Genomic DNA, 19458 nt, shown 5'->3' with positions numbered 1-19458 from the left:
ACGTGACGACTTCTGATAGAAAGGCTCGACCTCGGTCGCTTAGTAGTTTGCGAGGTGCACCATGTCGTAGTATGAAGCGATGAAGGATGAAGAATGCTACGTCCCGCGCAGTGGCACTTGGAAGGGCGGCGGTCTCAGCGTAGCGTGTTAAATGGTCCACAGTGACTATGATCATCCGATTTTCATCTGATGTTGTCGGTAGAGGGCCATAGAGATCATTTCCAAGCCGATCGAAAGGTTTGGCAGGGCACGGAAGCGGTTGAAGCGCACCGGATGAGTGGAAAGGCGGTGATTTGCGGCGTTGACAGTCAGGGCAGCCCATAACGAATTTTCTAACGAAATTATACATTCCGCGCCAGTAGAAGCGATGGCGAATGCATTCGTAAGTTTTGAAAACTGCAACATGACCACATTGGGGATCGTCGTGAAAGGAGGCGCAGATTTGTGATCGCAAGATGCGCGGGACAACCAAGAGCCACTTACGACATTCGGGGCGTAGTTGCGTCGGTGTAGCAGCCGATCCCGAATGGCGAAATGAGCAGCTTGACGTCGGAGAGATCGTGGTACCGCAGTGGTTGAGGATACAGAGAGACAGTTAAAAAGGGAAGCGATCCACTGGTCCTTGTGTTGTTCACTGGTAAAGGAGTCGAGGTCGAGAGCTGCGACGGAGTCCGTACCAGTGGTTCCGCAGGCCGAGTCGGGAGGTAAAGGCGAACGCGACAGGGCGTCGGCATCAGAATGCTTGCGTCCGCTGCGATAGATGACACGAATGTCGTACTCCTGGATTTGCAGTGCCCACCGAGCTAGGCGGCCAGAAGGATCTTTCAATGTGGCGAGCCAACAAAGTGCATGGTGGTCCGTTACCAGGTCGAATGGGCGACCGTACAAATAAGGGCGGAACTTGTGAAGCGCCCACACTAGCGCCAAGCACTCTTTTTCAGTGACACTGTAATTGGCCTCAGCTTTAGTAAATGTGCGACTCGCATAAGCGACGACGTATTCGGAGTAGCCCGGCTTGCTTTGGGCGAGGACGGTGCCTCGACCAACCCCACTAGCGTCTGTGTGATTTTCCGTTGCAGCTGTTGGGTCGAAATGCCGAAGAATTCGAGGAGATGTTAGAGACTACGGAGCGTGGCAAACGCGACGACGCAGTCAGAAGACCAGGATGAAAGGTCTGCGTCACCGCGTGGGAGGTTGGTCAGTGGTGACATGATCGACGCAACATTTCGAACGAAGCGCCGGAAGTACGAGCATAGTCCGACAAAACTGCGTAATTCTTTCAGTGTAGTAGGTTTCGGGAACTCAGCGACTGCTCGCAGTTTTGCAGGGTCGGGTCAAACACCATGCTTGGACACGATGTGCCCTAAGATGGACAGCTCTCGCACGGCGAAGCGGCACTTTTTAAGGTTCAGTTGGAGCCCAGCGTTGGTTAAACACGTAAGAACCAGTTGGAGCCGAAGCAGATGTGTAGGAAAATCGGGATGGAAAACGACAATGTAGTCGAGGTAGCATAGACACACAGACCACTTCAGTCCATGCAGTGTGTTGTCCATGAGTTGTTCAAACGTGGTAGGAGCATTACAAAGCCCAAATGGCACTACGTTAAATTCGTAGAGACCATCTGGTGTAATGAACGCAGTTTTCTGGCGATCAGCTTCTGCCATAGGAACCTGCCAGTATCCAGTTCGTAAGCCTAAGGAGGAGAGGAATTCGGCTCCTTGGAGGCTGTCAAGGGCGTCGTCGATGCGCGGTAATGGATAGAGGTCTTTCCGCGTCACCTTGTTTAATCGCCGGTAGTCGACACAAAATCGAATTGATCCATCCTTCTTTCGAACTAGAACGACAGGAGATACCCAAGGACTGTGCGATGTTTGAATAACGCGACGGCGTAGCATCTCTTTGACCTGGTCGTTGATGACGTGACGTTCTGCAGCAGAGACACGGTACGGTCTTTGACGCAATGGCTGGTGCGAACAGGTGTCAATGCAGTGGTGCACTGCGGAAGTCCGACCCAATTGCGGCTGAGAAACGTCGAATGAATTCGCGAAGTGCTGGAGGAGATTAAGAGGCTCGGCGCGTTCATGGGCACTTGAGGTGCCGGCGATGGAACTCGAGAAGGTGTCACTCGATGAGCATTCCTGTCAAAGGGCATGAAGTTCGATCGAGGCGCTACTGCACGATTCGTCTGGCATGTTAAGGAATAAAGAGGAATCGAGGTACTCCACTCGAAGAGACATTCGCCGGCAAGTAGCGTAAGCGGTGCAGAAAAGGGGTTGTGGACGAAAATATTGCTTCGGCCCACAGTGACGTCGAGTGTAGCGATAGGCAAAAAAACGGCTCTGCGGCTCATGAAAATGTCGGAAGGTGTAAACATTACTGTGGCGTCGTTATGGTCATCGCAGCAAACAGGAACAACGGCAAGAGAGGCTGGCGGAATTTCAGTGTCTTCACGTACGACGAGTTTTGGGGACCGCTCAAGAGTTTCGTGCAAAGGTTCGTCAGACAGGTGCGAAAATTGAACTTCAGCGCGTGTTCAGTCGATGACGGCATGATGATGTGACAGGAAGTCCCACCCGAGGACAACGTCATGCGAGCACACCGAAAGGACGATGAGCTCGACAACGTACATAGAGCCTTGGATGAAAATGCGGGCTATACAGGTGCCGAGAGGTCGAACTGGTTGTGCGCTAGCCGTACGAAGCGATAGTCCAGAGAGCAGCGTGGTCACTTTGCGTAGGGAGCGGCAGAGCTGGGCGGCTCTAACAGAAATGGCATCACCTGTGTTGATGAGGGCAAAGGCAGAAACACCATCGACAGATATGGCGAAAACGTTAGCAGGTGAAGTGCGAGGACTTGGGCATTTCGTGACGGCGCAGTTCTTGCCTCTGGAACTGCGGCGTTGAGTTTTCCCGGTTGGAGGAAGCGGGTCGGGGACGCATTGGGGACAGAGATCACCTGCGAGGAGACGGCGAGCGGTGAGAGTGAGTTGGAGCTGGGGGCTGGGGTGACTTAGACTCGGGAAGATTAGTGTAGCCATACTGCGGTGAAGGATAGGGAGCAGGTAGGTGCGTGGGCTGCGGGTAATATGGTAACGGCCAAGTAGCCACGTGTCCTGGAGTACCACAGGCGTAGCAGATCGGTCGATTGTCAGCAGTGCGCCAGGAATTCCTGACTCGCGGTGTGGCCCAAGGTGTCGAAAGAGGGGTAGAGTGGGGAGCAGCTGCAGGCATGGGTGGCAAAAGCTGCTGACAGGGTCTGCTGCGTACCACCAAGGCATAAGTAAGAAGCGCGGCCACGGGCTGCATAGCCGGCGCATGTTGAACAGGCATGGCCACAGGCTGCTGGTGGGCAGTGACAGGAACAGCCTGAGCTATCTCTTCGGCAATAACGTTGTGGAGTGGTGAGGGCAGACGAGAGGACGGCGGCTGCTGCGTGAAGGGAATCAACGACAGCTGCCGAGCTACTTCTTCACGCACAAAGTCTTTGATCTCTTGCAGGCTTGTTGAGTAATCAGGAACAGAAGTAAGACTAGATAGTGAGTCAGCGTGTGAGGAAAATGGCCGAGTCAGGGCGCGCTGCTTCCTCAACTCGTCGAAACTTTGACATAAAGTCACAAGTTCCGCAACGGTGGCAGGATTGCGCGCCACGAGCATCTGAAAAGCGCTGTCATTTATCCCTTTTAGAATGTGTTGAATCTTCTCCGACTCGAGCATGGCGTTGTTCACACGGTTGCAAAGACCAATAATGTCTTCGATGTAACTGGTGAACGATTCTGATGGCTTCGGTGCGCGAGTCCGCAAGCGTTGTTCGGCTCTGGACTTGCGGACAGCGGGTCGGCCGAAAACGTCAGCAAACGACGTTTTGAAGATGGACCACGTCGTAATGTTGTTTTGTGGTTGTTATACCACATTTCGGCCACGTCAGTGAGGTAAAAGATGACGTTAGTTAGTTTGTCCGCGTCATCCCACTTGTTGTTTGCGCTCACCAGTTCGTAGTTAGCGAACCAGTCTTTCACGTCGGCTTCATCAGCTCCGCTAAAGACTTTGGGCTCTCACAAACGAAGAACGCCGGGGTTGCTCGGGGATGGAGTGGAAGAGCCAGGTTGCGCGTTGTTGGTAACCATGATGGGAGGTAGCGTTCGGTTGCGCCACTCCAGGTTTAGGCGACGGCAAATGGCAGCACCCAGGTTCAGGGGACGGGGAAAGTCAGCACCCTTCACCAATTGAAAAAGGGTGTATTGGCGACTGTTGCGACGGTGGTCCTAGGATGAAACACGATCGGGCAAGAGCAACGGTCAAGCAGATGCCGGCGATGATCAGCACGAGCCGAGCGAGAGAAGCCCAGCACCCAGTACCCAAGCGGTGGCGATGTTGCTTGACAACGATGCGTTTTCTCCTTCACACTAAGAATAATTACTGGAGTCCTCCTGACCGACATTAATATTGATATCACCCAGCAAAATGATGTGAATGCTGGATTCAGTGCAAGTATCGAGTAGTTTTCCAAGATGGGTTTAGTGTAGGTATTGAGCAGTTTTCAAAATTCTTGAAAAAAGTGTTAAGTTCTGTTATATCGTGATCTGAATACGACACTTAATCAAGGTTTTTTAGTTTTCTGAGGCACTGAGCTTTTCATATAATTCTGCAATATGCATAGTTATCCATGTAACTAATAAAAAATGCCTTGCACATCTTGTTATGACACATTGGTTATAAAATTTTCTGTCTTCTGCAATGATTGCCAAAGATATTTAGTAGGTATATTAGGCCTTAAGGTCTGCTGTCTGTCCGCTCTGCCCTTCAAGCCCAATGAGGCTCAGGCAGGCCAATTTTGTATCTCTGAGCTACTTTTTCAAAATTATGATAAAATAATATTATTACTATTATTCCCACATGCATGTTGTGATATGTATACCTCCTATAGCAAAATTTATACAATCATGTACACTTAACGAGCTATGTTGATTGGACATCCAGCAAGTGCTGGCAAACGTGCAATTTAAGTGATATCAAATACCAATCAGCATAAAAGGTATGCAGGACAAACTCCTTTCACAACTGGCAGAAGCAGGGTGGCATGTGGCTCGCAAGCAAGTTTTAAGAGCACCTTCATACGTTTAGCCAAGTACTAATATAAATGCACTGTAACAAATCCAAACTGTCCACTTTGTTATGCCTCATAGATTAAACATAACCATTTTGTATCATCTAGCCCCAGGTTTATTTTATTGGGCAGAAGTTGCAGAATGTTTTGAGGATCAATGAATTATTTTTCTTAGAACGCTTTTCATAAAGAAATGATCAGCAGTGCACACTACTCATCATCGATTGCTCTTTTACCTTCAGTTAAGCACACATGTTAAGAAAAAAAACATCAAGTAGCAAACCGGCCATGTTTTTTTTCTTTGCCATGTATTTCTTCATATTGCAAAGAACGACAGTCGACGCTTTGCTCAATAAGTGCAGAACTTAGCATAAAATCTCAGCAAGCAATATCCGAATTTTTCATTTCATTTTGTGAGCTCGAAAAAAAAAAGTTTGTAGTAAAAGAAGTCGAGCCCGAGTTCTTAGTAAAACATTCAATCTGATGAATGCTGAAAGACTAAGGGATTTCTTTGTTTAATCTTCGGCGAAGCAACACGAGCATTGGCCTGTCATTGGCATGCCTCTTTTTCTACAAGATGGTCTAGAACGGGAACATTTTCCAGTGCCTTATGGCACACTTTATTCAAGGTATCATGCATCTCTCTGCATTTGGGCGAGCACTGGGATGTGTAGTCCCAATGTTAATCGTTTGGTTGATTTCAATGAAAGACTACAAACATTTTTTTCTATTATCAGTTGTTGAGGTATGACATTTGCCATGCACTAAAGAAACGAGTACTTGCCCATGCACAACGGTTTACTGAAACACTAACATTTCTGTGGTGATGCTCTTGTTTTACAAAACAGAAAATTTTTGGAAAGCATTGCAAAAAGAAATAAACTGACGGCAGTGAGACAGAGAATAATCAGTATTGTAAATCAGTGGGTTGATGTTTCATTTGTGGTTGCATAATTTCATGACGAACATCAACATCAAGTACAGGTGCAGAAGTCAGCAGGAAAGCCTATGCACATCAACGTTTGTTGGCTCTTTTGACTATTAAATACGGTTCTCATATTCCAGCATGCATTTGTAATACTCAACTACGATCAAGCCAACCAGTGTTCTGCTGTAGAATAATGCACCAGCTATTAAATTCCCCAATTTCAAAAGAGCAACTGTATGTAGTAACAATAAACATTTTCAGGTTCGTTCTGGACCATTTCTTGACCCCCAACTGCACACGGATGGTGGCGAAAAAGAGATGCAGGAGCATTAGCTATTTATTTGGAGCGGAACCCAACTGTCCATCGCTAATTCAGTGATGGAAGCAGCATTTTGCTTTTTGCAGCAGATTCTGGGGCATAAAAAAGTGGTGGTTTGGAGCAGCCTTAAGTGCCTTCGGAGCAGAAAGAAATGCTAGTTTAGGGTGGCTATTGGTGTTTTTGAAGCAGATACACGTTCCTAACAACTCCTGAAGACTGAAGCATCATTTAGGTATTTCGTAAATATTTATATTTATTATCAAACATGCAGTGCACTAGTATACAGTTAGTTAGAGGGAGGGGGTTCGGACTTTCCTTTTGTTCATATTGGGGAGGACTTCAATTGCAAGTGTCCCCCTTGAGATTTACCGTAGATTTAGCACATGGTATAATTGAGTTAAAAGTTACAAAAAAGTGCAATGAACTTTTTAAACGACTGCCTTTCACTGCGTACCTGTGTTAACTGTTCCTCAGCCATGTGAAATATGGAAATCGCGAAAGATGTTAAAAAACAGTGAACAGAACAATGCATTTGCTCAGGCTTGGACCCCATGCTCGTGATTAAAGACGATAGTCTTTCTTGCAGACCTTTGATAAAAAAATTTTTGTCTGTCCGTCTATCTGTCTGTCTGTTCGTTTGTCCGCTCTTAACAGTACCCTAAACGCCACCAAATTGGCCAAACGATACTACAAACAGCCGACCCCATCCGCAGCGCCCACCAATATTGCTCAAGATTCAGCGTTTATACTTGTCTGATTGTCAATTAAAAATCGATCTGCTAGCACATGCAAGGCACGCACATCGGCGTCTTTGCTATGCACGATCTGCATCCCACAGGAACGCTCCCTAGTATGACGCCAGATGCAGAGTTGAAGCTAGCACCGATTGCGTACAGCAAGGACGCAATCGGTGTTCCAATTGCGTGCACTGGCAAGTACAGTGGGGTTCGGTGTACCTCGATAGGCAAAGTGTTCATGCAGGCCTTGTCTACTTACACCGACGACGGCTAGTTCCGCATTGTTAATTTTTGGGCAACCTTTTTGCAACCCTTTCATTTCTTATGTAAATGAAGATACAACCGCTATTAAAAAAAATGGCCACCATGGCCTGATGCCTTGTGGTTTCTCTGGATTTACACCACCGAGTAGCATACTCAGATGAGCGTGTACACAGCTGCTTTGTGTATTGTTTAGGCCGACTGGATAGTCACATGTTTCAAATTCATTGCTTTTAGTTTCCCAGCACCATTTGGGAGCAGGTTTGATGCAAGTACTAGCGAATATTGCACTTTGGAGCAACATTTTTCTTGTGGAGAAGTTTGGAGCAATTGGAGCAGCACTTCCATCACTGCTAATTTGTGGACGTCACATTCGACCATGCGTTCTGGCATTCACTCGTACAGCGGTTTGATGCTGCAAAGAGGTAAGAGTAACTACTGCCTATAAACAACCTAATTAAAGACTGAAAAGGAGTGAAAGCTACAGTATATCGTGAGATAGTGTGCATAAATACTAATTGCAGAAATAAACAATCCTCAAAATGCTAAAAAAGCGCTGCTGACCTAGCATGCAGCTCGCCGCAGTTAGAGTACATGAAACGCAAATGCTAGAGTAGGCCCGCCAAAATACCCATGTAAAGTTAACGTGCGAAAGCGGATTGTCTTCAAACAGGCTGATGTCACACTCACACACGTGTACCTCGCAACAGAAATAGGCGAAATCGCCCACAGCGAACACATGTGCGAGAAACACACGCAGGTTTCGAGACCTCAAGATAGCCTCGACGTGCAGGTGTCTGCAAATTCTCGGTGAGTGAAACACCCACGCTTTATAGGGAAGCACTAAAACGACGCACAAACACAAGTTAATTGTTCTTGGGGAACGGCGCACCACAAACCGAAGTCCGAGCCGAAAGCGCTTACCATGGTTGTCTCGCATTCATAAATCCGTACAAACTATTTCCTGACCAAATACACACGCAAAAGAATGCATTTGAAAAAAAAAAGTTACTGCTTTTCCCGACGATTCGCAAACTACTTGGTAACCCCCCCCCCCCCCCCCTCAAAAAAAAAACACCTCACCTTCATGTGGTGGCGCTGTGGTGCAATAGGTAATCGGGAGCCTACATGACGGTCATGTAGGCTCCCTAATAGGTAAGATATCTGGTTCGCGTGCATGTGGTCCCAAGTTCGATTCCAGAGCTGCGGGTGCTTTGTATGTTAATTTTGCAGGTGTAGATTGACGTGATACTGTCCAATTACCTGTAGCCATAAGATTCGCCGCGATATCAGCAAGAAAATGCACACTAAAATTTAAAAGAAACTTTTTTCGCATCAGAACCAGGCTGCTTATTGAAGTGTTACCTGTAACCACAGGCCGTACTTAGCCCCAGAAAATTTGACCTAGAATCCCGCATATTCCGAAGGCCATTAGGAATAGGGCCGCTTCCTGTGGGACACTGCTAGGGAGCCGTGTAGTGAAATGACTAGAAATTAATGAATGAATGAAAAACCTTTATTTAATGAAAAAACTTTATTTAATGAAAAAACTAGGAGCAACCATATTTGACCAATTTCCTGCCAGCTGGCGTGTATTCTAGCCAGGGTTTGACCAAGAGTGTAGAATAATGTTTTTTCACCACGATGTCAATGCTCTATAACACCAATATCTCATATAATAGGCTGTCTTTTGGTGCTTTTGGTATAGTGTCTTCAAATAAGTGTTATGAGTGCTCATACACCAGTAAGGTCTTTTTTCTTGAAAGAGATAACAATCCAAGATATACTTATGAAAAACTGCCTTGGAAGAGTTGGGGGGGGGGGGGGGGTCAGAGCCTTCCCTTACGTAATTCGTGCCTCTAATCAATAAATATTGAAATTGTGTATGAATGAAACTGTTTTCGTATGCAAGTAAGTAGAGGTCAGCATAAACGTGAATATTGATAAGCCGGAGATTAGTATTGAAACTGAGTATATATGACCATAGGTCAACAAAGAGAAGTGGAACTCCATCAGTGTCACTGCAGAAATACATCTTGCTCTTCGGACTCGCTCACACTCAGAGTACCTAAAGTTTTCCTGAGCTAAAGTCATTCTGACTCACCTCGACAAAATTTTTTTCAACCAGACTCACTCGGAGTCTAACTCACAAAAATATTACTCACGCAGATTCACTCAGACTCGCCGCTCGATCTGAGTCTGTGAGTTTGCTCAAGTGAGTTTGTTGACCTATGGTGAGTATGCATGTGTTCGATCAGGTGACCTTTTATGGAAAAGGGGTGAGTAGCAGTGAATATAGAAAAAGGGCCCCTCTGCTTCATTGGTGCGCGTGTGCCCAATGAGATGGCCTTTTATTGAAAAGAATACATTGCTGTGGACACACGAGGGACCCTTTCCTCCATGAGTATACATGTCCCTAATGAGTTCGCATTTCAATGAACATGATGCATTGCAGTGAACACAGGAAAATGGATTCACTCCTCTGTACAGGGAGATGTGTCTCATGAGGATCTCTTCCAAAAAGTATTCATTAAAGTAGAAACAGGAACAGGGCCACTATCAAATATGTATGCAGATGTCTTACGAGGAGGCTTTCTACACAAAGAATGCAAGAAAATGGATGCTCTCACGTGTGCTTTCGCATGTGTCTTGTAAGGTTCTTTTTGTCGATAAAAGATGCATTGCAATGGACACAAGAAAATGGACGCTCTCCTGTGTGCTTTCGCACGTGTATTGTGAGGTTCTTTTTTTCTGTAAAAGATGCATTGCAGTGGACACAGGAAAATGGACGCTCTCCTGTGTGCTTTCGCACGTGTCTTACAAGATTGCTTTTCTGCAGAAAGGACGCACTGCAGTGGACACAGAAAAATGGACGCTCTCTTGTGTGCTTTTGCATGTGTCTCATAAGGGAAGTTTTGTGTACAAAAGAAGCATTGCAGTGGATACAGGAAAATGGATACTCTCCTATGTGCTTTCGCGCGTGTCTTGTGAGGTCCCTTTTTTCTGCAAAAGATGCACTGCAGTGGACACAGGAAAATGGACGCTCTCCTGTGTGCTTTCGCACGTGTCTTACAAGATGGCTTTTCTGCAGAAAGGACGCATTGCAGTGGACACAGGAAAATGGACGCTCTCCTGTGTGCTTTAGCATGTGTCTTGTGAGGTCCTTTTTTTCTGCAAAAGATGCATTGCAGCGGACACAGGAAAATGGACGCTCTCCTGTGTGCTTTCGCATGTGTCTTACAAGATGGCTTTTCTGCAGAAAGGACGCATTGCAGTGGACACAGAAAAATGGTCGCTCTCCAGTGTGCTTGAGGATGTGCTTCGAAAGGGAAGTTCTGTACATAAAAGAAGCATTGCAGTGGATACAGGAAAATGGACGCTCTCCAGTGTGCTTGCGGATGTGCCTCATGAGGGAGTTTTTCTGCACAAAAGAAGCATTGCAGTGGACACAGGAAAATGGACGCTCTCCTGTGTGCTTTTGCATGTGTCTCATAAGGGAAGTTTTGTGTACAAAAGAAGCATTGCAGTGGATACAGGAAAATGGATACTCTCCTATGTGCTTTCGCGCGTGTCTTGTGAGGTCCCTTTTTTCTGCAAAAGATGCACTGCAGTGGACACAGGAAAATGGACGCTCTCCTGTGTGCTTTCGCATGTGTCTTACAAGATGGCTTTTCTGCAGAAAGGACGCATTGCAGTGGACACAGAAAAATGGTCGCTCTCCAGTGTGCTTGAGGATGTGCTTCGAAAGGGAAGTTCTGTACATAAAAGAAGCATTGCAGTGGATACAGGAAAATGGACGCTCTCCAGTGTGCTTGCGGATGTGCCTCATGAGGGAGTTTTTCTGCACAAAAGAAGCATTGCAGTGGACACAGGAAAATGGACGCTCTCCTGTGTGCTTTTGCATGTGTCTCATAAGGGAAGTTTTGTGTACAAAAGAAGCATTGCAGTGGATACAGGAAAATGGATACTCTCCTATGTGCTTTCGCGCGTGTCTTGTGAGGTCCCTTTTTTCTGCAAAAGATGCACTGCAGCGGACACAGGAAAATGGACGCTCTCCTGTGTGCTTTCGCATGTGTCTTACAAGATGGCTTTTCTGCAGAAAGGACGCATTGCAGTGGACACAGAAAAATGGTCGCTCTCCAGTGTGCTTGAGGATGTGCTTCGAAAGGGAAGTTCTGTACATAAAAGAAGCATTGCAGTGGATACAGGAAAATGGACGCTCTCCAGTGTGCTTGCGGATGTGCCTCATGAGGGAGTTTTTCTGCACAAAAGAAGCATTGCAGTGGACACAGAAAAATGGACGCTCTCTTGTGTGCTTTTGCATGTGTCTCATAAGGGAAGTTTTGTGTACAAAAGAAGCATTGCAGTGGATACAGGAAAATGGATACTCTCCTATGTGCTTTCGCGCGTGTCTTGTGAGGTCCCTTTTTTCTGCAAAAGATGCACTGCAGTGGACACAGGAAAATGGACGCTCTCCTGTGTGCTTTCGCACGTGTCTTACAAGATGGCTTTTCTGCAGAAAGGACGCATTGCAGTGGACACAGGAAAATGGACGCTCTCCTGTGTGCTTTAGCATGTGTCTTGTGAGGTCCTTTTTTTCTGCAAAAGATGCATTGCAGCGGACACAGGAAAATGGACGCTCTCCTGTGTGCTTTCGCATGTGTCTTACAAGATGGCTTTTCTGCAGAAAGGACGCATTGCAGTGGACACAGAAAAATGGTCGCTCTCCAGTGTGCTTGAGGATGTGCTTCGAAAGGGAAGTTCTGTACATAAAAGAAGCATTGCAGTGGATACAGGAAAATGGACGCTCTCCAGTGTGCTTGCGGATGTGCCTCATGAGGGAGTTTTTCTGCACAAAAGAAGCATTGCAGTGGACACAGGAAAATGGACGCTCTCCTGTGTGCGTGCGGATGTGCTTCGAAACGGAAGTTCTGTACATAAAAGAAGCATTGCAGTGGATGCAGGAAAATGGACGCTCTCCAGTGTGCTTGCGGATGTGCCTCATGAGGGAGTTTTTCTGTACAAAAGAAGCATTGCAGTGGACACAGGAAAATGGACGCTCTCCTGTGTGCGTGCGGATGTGCTTCGAAACGGAAGTTCTGTACATAAAAGAAGCATTGCAGTGGATGCAGGAAAATGGACGCTCTCCAGTGTGCTTGCGGATGTGCCTCATGAGGGAGTTTTTCTGCACAAAAGAAGCATTGCAGTGGACACAGGAAAATGGACGCTCTCCTGTGTGCGTGCGGATGTGCTTCGAAACGGAAGTTCTGTACATAAAAGAAGCATTGCAGTGGATGCAGGAAAATGGACGCTCTCCAGTGTGCTTGCGGATGTGCCTCATGAGGGAGTTTTTCTGTACAAAAGAAGCATTGCAGTGGACACAGGAAAATGGACGCTCTCCTGTGTGCGTGCGGATGTGCTTCGAAACGGAAGTTCTGTACATAAAAGAAGCATTGCAGTGGATGCAGGAAAATGGACGCTCTCCAGTGTGCTTGCGGATGTGCCTCATGAGGGAGTTTTTCTGCACAAAAGAAGCATTGCAGTGGACACAGGAAAATGGACGCTCTCCTGTGTGCGTGCGGATGTGCTTCGAAACGGAAGTTCTGTACATAAAAGAAGCATTGCAGTGGATGCAGGAAAATGGACGCTCTCCAGTGTGCTTGCGGATGTGCCTCATGAGGGAGTTTTTCTGTACAAAAGAAGCATTGCAGTGGACACAGGAAAATGGACGCTCTCCTGTGTGCGTGCGGATGTGCTTCGAAACGGAAGTTCTGTACATAAAAGAAGCATTGCAGTGGATGCAGGAAAATGGACGCTCTCCAGTGTGCTTGCGGATGTGCCTCATGAGGGAGTTTTTCTGCACAAAAGAAGCATTGCAGTGGACACAGGAAAATGGACGCTCTCCTGTGTGCGTGCGGATGTGCTTCGAAACGGAAGTTCTGTACATAAAAGAAGCATTGCAGTGGATGCAGGAAAATGGACGCTCTCCAGTGTGCTTGCGGATGTGCCTCATGAGGGAGTTTTTCTGTACAAAAGAAGCATTGCAGTGGACACAGGAAAATGGACGCTCTCCTGTGTGCGTGCGGATGTGCTTCGAAACGGAAGTTCTGTACATAAAAGAAGCATTGCAGTGGATGCAGGAAAATGGACGCTCTCCAGTGTGCTTGCGGATGTGCCTCATGAGGGAGTTTTTCTGCACAAAAGAAGCATTGCAGTGGACACAGGAAAATGGACGCTCTCCTGTGTGCGTGCGGATGTGCTTCGAAACGGAAGTTCTGTACATAAAAGAAGCATTGCAGTGGATGCAGGAAAATGGACGCTCTCCAGTGTGCTTGCGGATGTGCCTCATGAGGGAGTTTTTCTGTACAAAAGAAGCATTGCAGTGGACACAGGAAAATGGACGCTCTCCTGTGTGCGTGCGGATGTGTATCCTGAGGGTGCTTTTATGTACATAAGAAGCATTGCAATGGACACAGGAAAATGGACGCTCACCTGTGTGAGTGCGCATGTGGTCAGTGAGGTGGCCTTTCAGCGAAAAAGAAGCATTGCAGTGGGCACAGGAAAAGGGCCGTTCTCCTGTATGTGTGCGAATGTGTCTAATGAGGGTACATTTCGTCACAAAAGATGCGCTGCAGCTAACACAGGAAAATGGCCCCTCTCCTGTGTGAATGCGCATGTGCTCATTGAGGTGGTTTTTTATCGAAAAAGATGCACTGCAGAGGGCGCAGGAGAAGGGCCGATCCCCTGTGTGGGTGCACAAGTGAGCCCCAAGCTTGGACTTGTACATGAATGCAGCTGGACAAAAGCGGCACTGGAAGGGGGGCTCGCCCATGTGTTTCGGAAGGTGTCTGTTCATAGTTGATTTGTCCACGGTCACATAGGTGCACTGCTGGCAGGAATGAAGTCGGCTTCGTACAGATGCCAGTGAAGAAGACCGTTCCAAGGAGACACAGGACAGGGAGCCTGAAAAGCCATTGAGAGCCCACAAAGCAATGCAAATTATGTGTGACACACTACATGAAACTGCACTAAAGCAGCAGGCAACACACATGGGCAGCTGTGCATGCAAAATATATTGATGTCCACCTCATCTCACTAAGGCTACTATTGTGCAAATAGGGCACCATCACAGCATGTATTACAATAATTCCCATTTGGCTGCGGATAAATTCTATGGTCAACACATGTGAACACAGTGTGCCAGGAACTAGAATGCAATTATTGTTCTCATTCCATTGCTAAGTATATTCCAAACGTCGAATGTGCCTGAATGTGCCCAAATCAAAACTAGCCCATTAAACTGCTTACTGAAGTTCTGTTTGCGGAGAAGTATTCACAAAACACTGCACAGAAATTACCCCTTCCTATCACAACACATCAAGCATAATAAAAAAATACGAGTGAATTATAATAATGTGATGCAATGTGTAAAATTAAAAACAAACAACACACATTTAAGCACCATCGCAGAAACTGTTTATATTTCCACTTGGCTGCTAGTTATGGCGAGCACAAGCCATGGCTGCCCGCGAGAATGGAAGGCGATGTTCTGGGGCAGCGCCTGCTCTGGCTAGTTGTTGTTTATTGAAGCAGCCATCTTGCCAGTTTTCAGTGCGTCTCCCTGCCGGCTCAGTTCTTTCAAGTAGAAGACCTTTTGTAGCACGTGAAGACTGGTGGAGCTGCTGGGTAACCCCCAACCGATGTTCCAAACGCCTCCAGGTAGCCCTGTACCTGCAGTGACAACACCTGTTCGCTGCTCAAGCCGAAGACTCTGAGGACTACCACCTGAGCGTGGACCTCTTCCCGAGATGACGTCTGTCACACCCTCGAACGTTATGAAAGGCGCTGCAGCCTCCAACGCACAGGAAAGCGCTGCAGCCATGCCTCATACGCTGTGAAAGCCACATGTGCCGAGGGCGTTCCACGGTTCTGTCTTGGAGGATGTCGAAGACTGGCTGGCTCAGTTCGAACGGGTCTCGGATTACAATGGTTGGACCGACTTCGACAAAATGAGGAACGTGTATTTCAGCTCGGAGGATGGCGCTCATACTTGGTACGAAAACCATGAGCCTTTTTCCCTCGTGAAGCGTCCTCCGTCCATACTTGCTGGCAAGTTGAACCAATCCCGATCGCCGTGAACGAGCCGAGCGAGCGATTCAGTCGCGCCTTCAAATGCCGAATGAAAGTGTCAGGATGTACGTCGAGGACAAGACGAGCCTCTTTCGTCGAGCCGACCCCGACATGGCAGAAAAAAGGGTCCGTCATTTAATGCGAGGAGTGAAGAAGCAGCTTTTCGCTGGCCTCGTTCGCTGTCCCCCAAAGACCGTGGCGGAACTTTGGACCGAAGCTACAACCATGGAGCAAGTGCTGCAGCAGCGCTCTACTGTGTACGACCGGCAAGTGAGTGCCGCTTCGTCAATAGGTCAGATCGGAGGTGCGGCAAGCAACATCATCATCGACTCTTTCGGTGATCTCATTTGAGCGGTGGTGCGTGATGAACTACAAAAGATTCAGTGCCAGTCCTATCTTACTACAAGGTCTATATGCAGCCTTGTCAGAATCGAAGTACGACAGGCTCTCCAAGTGCCACCTTCCAACTATGTCCCCCCAGTTCCGAGGGAGCCACATCGTGCATCATACGCAAAAGCTGTCAGCCGATATACTCCTGCTTCACCGGGCTTCGTTAATCCTATGCCACAGGATGCACTTCCTTCGATGCAGCCAATTCAGCACTTAATAATCGACAGCCGCTTCCCAGAAAATCCGACGTATGGTGCACACCGGAGAGATGACCACTGTGCTATTACTGTGGTGAAGCTGTACATGTGTACCGGGAATGTCGCTATCGTCGCCTCGAACTAAAGGGCTTTGCTGTCGACGCTACACGGCCGAGATTCGGCGAAAGACCGAGAGCTATTAAAGATTACCTCTCATAGCAGCGCATGCCACTGCGGCGGCAGTCGCGGTCCCCATCTCCAAGGCGATCTTCAAATTTTCGCAGCTTCCCAGGGGCGGCACCGGTGCGCTCGCCAAGCATTAGGCAGGAAATCTAACTACAGCGGCCTACGGGAGCAAGGCCACTGACACTCGACGCAAGCAAGGCCTCCCACCGACACAAGCACCGACACGGAGCGATTCCCCGACGACAGCGACGAAAGCCAGAAGCAGATTTTCTTAGAATATACATGTGGTAGTCGATGGTCACCACAACGTTAGTGCAATATTGGACATAGGTGCAGACTACTCGATCATAAGCAGAAAACTAGCAGCGCACATAAAGAAAGTTGTTACGCCTTGGTACGAAGCACAAATTCGTACTGCCGGCGGGCACGTAGTCACCCCAATCGGCATGTGCACTATCAGAGTGAGCCTTCGGGGACGTATGTTTCTCGCCAGCTGCCTCGTACTTCGTGACTGTTCCTGAGACCTAATCCTGGGAGTCGACTTTTTGAGGGAGCACAGTGCTATTATCGGTCTTGAAGAGCGTACCAAGACGTTTTCCACAGCTGAATCCTCCGACAAATATGACGAAATCCGTGACAGCATGCTTCGCGTTTCTGCCGACAGCATCCTATTGCCTCTGCGTTCAAGCATCCTAGTTGATGTAGTGCCTGACAAGTTACCGGATGGTGAGGTTGTCGCCAAAGGAAACTTGACGCTTTTGTTCGCGCTGCACGTAGCCTCATCATGCTTCATGACGGACACTCTGCCCTACTTGTGACTAATTTCAGTAACGAGTACCAGCACCTGTTTCGTGACACCGCCATCGCTTTCCCCTACCCCACCGCAGACGTTTCTGAATGCTTCGCATCTACATCAGCCGACAACGGGCTTCGACCGACACCAAGCGACGTGACTTCACTACTTGCAGAAGTTGATGTCAACTCGACCCTCTCGGAACAACAGCATACCGAGCTACATGAACTGCTATATCAATTTAAAAAGTGCTTCGCGTCCACCTCAAAGGTTCATCAGACACCGATCGCCAAACACAGAATAATTACGTATACCGACACCTCGCCCATAAAACAACACCCTTACCGCGTTTCGACAAAGGAACGTGACGTGATAAATGCTGAAGTCGAAGAGATGTTGCAAGATGGCGTTATCCAATCTTCGAAGAGTGCCTGGTCATCTCCAGTCGTGCTCGTGAAGAAAAAAGATGGATCACTGCGCTTCAGCGTGGACTACAGGAAACTCAACAGCGTGACTAAAAAAGACATCTATCCGCTGCCCCGCATCGACAATTCCCTCAACAGACTGCGGCGGGCGAAGTATGTTTCATCAATAGACTTGAAAAGTGTCTACTGGCAGATCGAAGTTGATGAACGAGATCGTGAAAAAACCACCTTCGTTACACCGGATTGCCGATATGAATTCAAAGTGCTTCCCTTCGGCCTCTGCTCTGCACCTGCAACATTCCAGAAAATGATGGACACTGTTCTTACCGGTCTAAAGTGACACACGTGCCTAGTTTATCTGGATGATGTTGTCGTGTTTTCTGCCACCTTTGAGGAGCACCTGAAGCGTCTGCCGAATGTGCTGGAAGCGCTCCGCTCTGCTAACCCGACACTGAAGCCAAAAAAATGCCACTTCAGTTACAAGGAACTAAGGTTTCTCGGCCATGTTGTCAGTGCAGATGGTATTCGACCAGACCCAGACAAAAGTACCGCGGTGGCCTCGTTTCCTGTTCCACGTGATAAGAAGGCAGTACATCGTTTGCTAGGGCTCTGCGCGTACTATCGCCACTTTATAGCCAATTTTTCTAGGATTGCTGAACCGCTCACTCGACTCACTCTTGAAGATGTTCTATTCAACTGGGAGGATGAACAGGATGCAGCTTTCTCTGAACTACGGGAGCGTTTGCAGACACCACACTTCTCGCTCACTTTGACCATGACGCTGATAGTGAAATTCATACTGACGCCAGCAACGTGAATCTTGGTGCTGTCCTCGTACAACAACAAGGGGGCACAGAGCGAGTGACAGCATACGCTAGCCGCACTCTTTCCCGTGCCGAAGTCAACTACTCCACGTCAGAGAAAGAGTGCCTCGCTGTTGTATGGGCCACGATGAAATTTAGGCCTTACCTTTACGGACGCCACTTCAAGGTAGTGACCGACCATCATTCGTTGTGCTGGTTAGCCAACCTACGGGACCCGTGTGGGCAACTGGCGCTATGGAGTCTTTGTCTGCAGGATTACGATTTCACGATCGCTCACAAATCGGGCCGCAAGCACGAAGATGCTGATTCATTATTCCGTGCATCTGTCGAAGTTTGTGGCCACGACACCGAGGATGACGGTGGTTTCCTTGGGGCCCTTACTACAACAGATCTGATTACACGACAGCACCCAAAGGATGAAATTCGCGCAGTTATCGAAAACCTTGAAGGACGCAACTCTTCCATACCTCGATGTATTTCTCAAAGTATGTCGTCGTTATGTCTGCGAAACGGGGTCCTGTATAAGAAAAACTCCAACGGCAATGAGAGAACCTATCTTCTAGTTGTGTCAACTGCCATGCGTGACCATATCCTTCTTGCCTGCAACGATGAGCCCACATCTGGCCACTTAGGTTCCTCTCGAACTCTCGTCTCGAAATCTCGCTCGAGTTCGACAAGCCTACTACTGGCCTAAGCTTTCTGCATCCGTTAAGTGATTCGTGAAAAGCTGCCGGGAATGTCAACGCCGCAAATCCCCGCCACTGAAGCCCGCGGGGCTTCTTCAACCAATAGAACTACCCAGAGCGCCATTTGATCAAATAGGAATGGACTTACTGGGGCCCTTTCTGCTATCATCTGCCGGCAACAAAAGGTTCGTAATGGCCGCCGAATATTTGACGAAGTATGCCGAAACAAAGGCACTACAACGTGCTATGGCTTCTGATGTCGCCCAATTCTTTATGGACCAGATCGTTCTTCAACATGGCGCTCCATCATGCGTAATCACAGACAGAGGAACAGCATTCATGGCCCACCTCATTCATGACGTATTCAAGCTTAGCTTAACGAGCCATCACAAGACCACGACATATCATCCGCAGAGCAACGGCTTGACAGAGCGACTAAACAAGACCATCACTGACATGTTATCTATGCACGTAGATGT

At 47.9% G+C, this 19458-nt stretch overlaps 3 protein-coding genes across 4 annotated transcripts in view; 1 reads left to right on the top strand and 2 right to left on the bottom strand.

The window, feature by feature from the left end:
• Positions 1-19458, top strand: part of LOC119162311 (uncharacterized) — a 511092-nt gene that overhangs the window by 382366 nt on the left and 109268 nt on the right. The gene's annotated exons all lie outside the window — the stretch shown is intronic.
• LOC142802655 (uncharacterized) lies at positions 10586-12252 on the bottom strand. The gene is made up of 3 exons (XM_075887636.1): positions 11700-12252; positions 11317-11609; positions 10586-10601 (listed from the first exon to the last, which is right to left on the bottom strand). Exons 1-3 carry the CDS (start codon positions 12183-12185, stop codon positions 10586-10588), a joined length of 795 nt encoding a protein of 264 aa, XP_075743751.1. The 5' UTR covers positions 12186-12252.
• LOC142802654 (uncharacterized) lies at positions 12854-16385 on the bottom strand. The gene is made up of 4 exons (XM_075887635.1): positions 16276-16385; positions 13294-13455; positions 12958-13119; positions 12854-12869 (listed from the first exon to the last, which is right to left on the bottom strand). Exons 1-4 carry the CDS (start codon positions 16383-16385, stop codon positions 12854-12856), a joined length of 450 nt encoding a protein of 149 aa, XP_075743750.1.

The sequence above is a fragment of the Rhipicephalus microplus genome, chromosome 3 (genome assembly GCF_043290135.1).
Source record: "Rhipicephalus microplus isolate Deutch F79 chromosome 3, USDA_Rmic, whole genome shotgun sequence".
Classification (NCBI taxonomy): Eukaryota; Metazoa; Arthropoda; class Arachnida; order Ixodida; family Ixodidae; genus Rhipicephalus; species Rhipicephalus microplus.
The sequence above is the reverse complement of the archived record's forward strand: the minus strand, read 5'-3'. Positions and strand labels throughout refer to the sequence as shown.